Raw genomic sequence first — 6,342 nt, forward strand, 5'->3', positions numbered from 1 at the left:
TGCTCTCAATCCCCCAGCCTGTGTTTGTGCTTGGAATTTCCCCAACCCATGTGCAGGACCTTGCACTTGGCCTTGAGAACTTCTGTGCTCATGTACACAGGCACAGCTGTAAACAGTGTGCTGGCAATAAATCTTGCATTCAGGTGGCCAGGGGATGGTGTGGCCACGTGTAAATTGAGTTCACACAACTCTGAGCCAATTGTGGATAAGCTGTTCAGCATTGATGCAATGCAATTACTTAAACACTGCTGTAGGGGACAGTTCATCCCAGAGCCTGGTGCTAATGACAGATGTGACTAAAATCCCTCCACGTTATCAGCTGCCTTTTGTCAGGGACTGAAAGCCAGTGACATCAAACTGAGCTGGCAGATTGCAGGACGTCAGCAAACTCCAGCAGTTTCAACACCTTGGTAAAATTACATCAGCACTTTATGATGGTGGTAGGTTTGTGCTACGCCTGTGATCCTGGCTGAGGCAAGCAGCTTCATTTCTCCCCCTCTTCTCCAGAAATAATGGTGATAGAAATTGTAGTTGGAGATGTGTGTGCTGCTGGTTGGGAGGATATGATGCACTGATTGGATTATAGCTAAAGGATTTTTTTGATCTTGTACAAACAAAATGTTACTCAGCTAGTGTAGAAATGACTAAATCTGGAAGCTGTTGACATAAATATAATGCTGAATAATGAAGATTCCTTACATTTCTCTGAGTGCTTTGTAGACAGGGCTTTTAGAAAACGTCCCTAATGATATTGAAGACAAGAGAAACATTTCTCTGGTATTTTTTTTAGATCTTCTTAGGGAACATGATTATCCTCAATAAGTAGTATTCTCAAAACCACATGTAATCCTCAGGGAGTGTATTTTAAGACATATGTATTTATTTAACTGAGAGCATCTCAGAATGCATTCAAAACAATGGCAATCTGAGGTTAAATGTGTATTAAGTCATCTTCTGGTGCAGGATCATTTCCTTCCTTTGCTGGATGCCCCCGTGCCTAGTCTGTTCTTCATTTCAGTGACTCAAGCTGTTGAGCTTCCCTGGCTGCTGCTAGAGATTCTTCCTAGAACCTCCCTGCTCTTACTGGAAAACATTCTTGTTCATCAAGCTGGAAATCATTTCCTGATCTTCTACAGATCTTCATTTTCTTGGCTCCCTGCTAAGGCATCCCCTGATCGATTCTTTAATTTCTACAGCCTTTAAACACTTGCAGATAATACTAATATTGATTCCTGTAACAGTATTAATAACAAAGCTCTTTTCATTTTACATGTATGAAGCTTCCCAGCAGTACTGCAAGCCATTAAAAGTATTAGTAGCTTTATTTCGTGGAGGAATAATGTCACACAGAGGAAGATTGTAAATGAACTACATAGATTTCACTCCCCAAAGCTTCTTACCTGTTTGGGCTGTCGTTTGTGGCTGCTATTTCCCATGAATAAATGTAGAATAATAGTAAGAACAGAAAAAGGGGGAGGTGATCTGTGCAGTTTTTGAACAATATAACAGGTAAAAAAAAAACAGGCATGAAAAAATACATGATGTGGAAGGCATGGAGGCAAAAAAGGAAGGCAAGGGAAGACAAGTTCAAGGCTTTAGGTTAGAATAAGTCTGAAAACCAAAACTTGTACCCAGGTTTTTTCAAAAGGATTCACTGAAGTGTTGGTGGCCAGGAAATTGGGCATAAAGTCTTGCTGTGAGGATGAGCTGCAGCTTTTCCCCAAGAGTTACAACTGCTCATCACTCAGAAAGTTGCACCTGCTGGTGCTGCTGGAGATGATGATGGAAAGAGACTCCTCAGAGCCCTCAGCCTGGGTGTCAGCAGTGAGAGTGGCTGTGCCATGGGTGTGCAGCACTAATCACAGGGATTTTATTGATTTGTCATGTTTAAAATTGTGCAGCATGCCCAACAGCTAAGATTCTCATTGCACAGAAAAGGAGAAAATGCACGTTGTTTTTTGGGTTTGGACAATACCTGTGTCCTCAGATTATACCCCACTCTGCTGGTTTTCCAGGAGAAAGTAGAACTCCTTTCTTAAGAGGTTAAGACATTATTATTTCCATTTATGATGGAAAATGGGGGAAGAGAGAGAGAGTGCCTGGCTTTTGGGTGTAGATCAGATGTCACAGTCTTTCATATTGTTCCTCAGACTTGTGCTGTTGGGAATTACTTAAAAATCCCCATCTCAGCAGTGAGTTTCATGCTAAAATCCAGTCTTCTTCAATGTCCATCACATCCTGTTCTCTGCCCCCCTGGGTGCTTTCAACCCTTTTGCAGTAATGAATAATTCTCCTCAGTCCTTTTTCAGGTCACCAGTGTTATGTGTGAAATAAGCCAGGAAGGGAAAGAACTTGCCTCAGCCCCACCAAAAACCTCCTCCAATCTCAGTGCACTCTGGTTCATCACTGCACTGGTTTTATGCTCCTTCAGTGAGATTTTGGTCTCTCTGGTGATTTTGTGCTCAAAGTTATCTGAATTAATTTTCTCAACCTTTCTGCACAGCCCTTTATCAAAAGCTTGCTGAAGACTAGGTATGCTAATGAAAAACACATTAAAAATGCATGGGCACGTGGGACAAATAACTGCTTCAGCTATAAAAATATATTAGATGTTTTCATTTGGAATATGCAGAATAGGGAAGTCTTTCTACCACATGCTTTTTATAAAGCTGTAAACCACTAAATGCAAATGGGCCGTTGCAAATGATTAAAATGTAATGCTCCTAATGTTTCAGTAATTAAAAATGCATCCTGTGTTCTTAGCAGTGGAGTTATTACATGTCTTCCTGGCTTAAGTCAGTCAAAAGTCTTTGCTACATTTCCCTGGCACATTCCTGAGCAGCAGTGCTTCAATACTCATTTCAATTTTGTGCAGACTGAATTAAACACTTGGAAGGTTGATATGTGGTTGCTAGAAAGTTTTATAAAGATTAATATTTTATTGAGCTTTTAGGAAATCCAAAGCCTCATATAAAAAGAAATTAAAGAAAAGCCTGATGATTTACTGCAGATTTGATTTGTTAGTCTGTTGGGGTTTTTTTTAAGTCAGAATAATCATGGGATACAGTTTGTTTTGCTCTTAAATTGGATTGCATCCAACAGTACATCCTGGGTACTGACTGGATAAACTCAGGTTGATAAATTCCTTGCTTTACAGCAGTTTCAATATCTGAAACACAAGAAAAAGGTTCCTGGTTATCTCTCCCTCACTGTCCTGGTTTGGAGAACAAGTGTCTGCTAAGAAATGCAGGAGCCTCTCTTTGAAATGGATAATGTAAACCCCCTCCCTTCAAATTACTATAATTTTGAAATTAAGGGGCTCTCAGGCAAAGATATGGGAATTAGGAATAACAGTTCTTTACCAGGAAAATTAAAATAGAAATGCAGTATTACAAAGAACAATCCCAATCCTGCCAGAGTCAGAATCCAAGCTGACACCTGTCAGTCAGTCAGGGTGTTGGCAGCAGTCCCATTCAATGGTGGCTGCATCCTCCTGCAGTGGCAGATGTGGCTCAGCTGGAGCAGTGCTCCTGGAGAAGGTGCAGTTTCCTCTGAAGGTCCAGGGATGATGTGGAGAGGTCTAGTGTTCCTCTGGAATCTAGTAGAAAAGGCTGCTGTGGTGTTCAAAATCTCAGATTTTATGTAGGTAGGAATTGTTTGGCTCCTTCCCCTGGCTGGAGCATCTCCCAGTGGGATGATGTAATTTTATCATTCATACAGTGTGACTTCATGGCCCATTAACAGATGATATTTTCCTGGAGGAATGACAGGTTGTGGAAAAGATAAAATGACTGCCCCACCTGGTTTTAACAGATGATCCATTAGCAGAGAATATCTCCCATGGAGATAAGGATCACTGCCCCATCTGGTTTCAGCAGATGGTGATAGAATACATACTTTTGGTCACAGCCTATGTTGCATCCCAAGACCCTCACAAACACTGCTGGGCAGAAGCTGCTGAGGGAGGACAAAAAGGTGTTTTTCAGGTACCTCCTAGATCCAACCAGCCAGCACCAAACAGCACTGACAACTACAACACTTACATTATTCCCTGCCTGGCTGGCAGATCCTTTCAGCGTCTCTCCTAACAAGCCCTGGGTGCTTCTGTTGCCTGCTTTCAGACCCGGACAGCGAGGTGTGCCTGCACGCCCTGCGGCTGCTGCAGTCGGTGCTGCTGGAGCCGGCGGCGCTGGCGCTGGCGCGCTCCGAGCTGCCGCTGCCGCGCATCGCCGCCCTGGCGCAGAGCCGCAACGCCCAGCTGCGCGCCCTGGCCAGGGAGCTCCTCGAGGACCTCAAAATGTTGGACTGCGAAGCGTAGAAGAGCTCCGCGACACCAAATGGTTGTGTGTTTCCTGTGTTTTTATGCTGCTGGTTGTTGGAGATGGGCTTCATTAAAAAAAAACAAAAACAACCCTGCTTAACTTCCTCTGGCAAAATCCTTTTCGGGAATTTGAATGAACCCAAGGAAAATCGTACTTGGGAAAACAAAACCTTGGGTGATCTGGTAGAGATGGGACAAGTTTATATTCTTTGAGCAGAATTTTATTGATAATGGGTTTCCAAAGTGGTCAGTGGGTGTTTTGTGTATTTCCTGTATACATGGGGTAAAATATTCTCATTCCTTGATAACAATTCATTGCAGGTAAATAATCCTCTTGGTCCGTCCTTAAGAATTACTGTACTGTGAAGAAAACTCTGTTGCCTTTCATAACTCTTCTGTGTCAGAATGCACCCCAAGTTCCAGTTTTATTGTTGTTATTTCTCACCTCTTTCTATTGTAATAAAAGAAAACTGATATTCTGTAGCATGTAATGGATTGTGCTTTCAAAATTTGTATTCAGATTCACTCTTAACTGGAAGTCAAGCTGGTCTTTGGCTGCCAGGCATGCTAGAAACTGGGCTATTGTTTTTAGAAAAGCCCTGAGAAGGGAAATAAATTGCTGTTGTCTGTGGTACCCAGTTATGTGCTTAAGAGGCTAAAATGAGCTGCTGCTCTGTCGTGTGCAGCATCACATCCCCTCACAACCCTGGGGTTTGTTGGAGCTTCTGAGTACAGCTTGCTTACCTCAGGGGTAAATACAAACACTTGGTGATGGATACTGGTAGAATTTCTAATGTTTTTAGAAAATAATAGCATTGTTTTTGTGATGTCAGAAACAGCACTGGTTAAATGAGGCTATTCAAGGGAACAGCAAATGAGAAGTGCAGTGCTGTGGTAGCACCTTTTTCCATACTAAAGTTACTGCACCTCATCTGGGAATCCAATGTGTTAACAAAATCAATGTGCACTTCAAATTACAGAAAACACAAAGTAAACTTCATACAATTTAAATGTTACAATTGGCAGGCAGCTTTAGAGGGAGACCACAGTAATATGTGTAAGTTAAGGTATAGGGCATCTCCCTTTAGGCTGTTTGTAGAATGATGGATGTTCAGAGTTAGAAATGTAATAAATCACCTTGAAATTACTTGGCTCAGATGCTGCAGATGCTAACAGTCTGGTTTGGGGCTGTAAAATGAAGATTAAGATAGTGATCTCACATACATGGGTGTGTTGCACAGAATTCTACCATGTCTGATTCAGCACTACATTGAACTTAACCAAGTGCAGATTTGTGGAAGGCTTTAAATCTTTTGTTGAGTGTGCCTTCTTTGGATTTGTTTTCTTATCTTGCTATCCTAGTTAATCCTCCTAGAGTTTAATCCTAAAGGGATCAAAATGATAATTGGTAGTTTCTTGGAATATCAACTCATGAAAATGTTCAATTTCAAGAAACACTGAAGGGCATCATCCACTTTGCATTGAATTATCTGTTCACGAAGGTCTTTCATCAAACTTTGGAAGCCAGTAAATAACAGAAAAACAAAAAAGAAGCTGATGGAGCCTCATGTCCTGTGGATGTGAGATATTTCTTGAAAATTTCCCTGTCCTTCCCAACCTGAATCCAAGACCTTCCAAGGGTCAGTGTGGTGTGCACAAGCTGGGAGTGACACAGGTGCTCACAGCCAGGTCAGTGAACTGTGGTGATGGGCCAAATCCAGCCTTGTGAGAGGCACTGGCAGTGCATCTGCACCTCATTTCCGTGTGAAATCAGGAAACAAAGCAATCAGGACTGTTCATCTTCATTGTGTGTCCATTGGCATGGCCAGCCATGCTCAAAGTGGTGATTTGAGATAGAGTATTCCCCAGCAAGCTGCTCAGATCTGGTGATAAGTTATTTCAGTGTCTCCCAGATGTGACTGTATTTTCAGGTGTAGTTTGCCAGGATTGCTTCTTCAGAGGCAAATCATCAATGACCCACTAACCTTGAGAAAGTCTTTTTTCTGTACAAAGTGTTTCAT

General features: G+C 42.1%; 1 protein-coding gene across 2 annotated transcripts in view; it reads left to right on the forward strand.

Moving 5' to 3' along the window:
- HSF2BP (heat shock transcription factor 2 binding protein) overlaps positions 1–4,812 on the forward strand; it is a 30,099-nt gene extending 25,287 nt beyond the window's left edge. The window contains exon 8 of one of the 2 annotated variants that reach the window (XM_079307915.1): positions 4,122–4,812. In XM_079307915.1, the coding sequence (XP_079164041.1) occupies positions 4,122–4,318 (197 nt within the window). In that variant the 3' untranslated portion in view covers positions 4,319–4,812. The remainder of the gene's footprint in view (positions 1–4,121) is intronic. The other variant, XM_079307916.1, reaches the window with a different exon arrangement.
- The last annotated feature ends 1,530 nt before the right edge of the window (positions 4,813–6,342 follow it).

This window comes from Erithacus rubecula, assembly GCF_903797595.1.
Source record: "Erithacus rubecula genome assembly, chromosome: 1".
Taxonomy (NCBI): Eukaryota; Metazoa; Chordata; class Aves; order Passeriformes; family Muscicapidae; genus Erithacus; species Erithacus rubecula.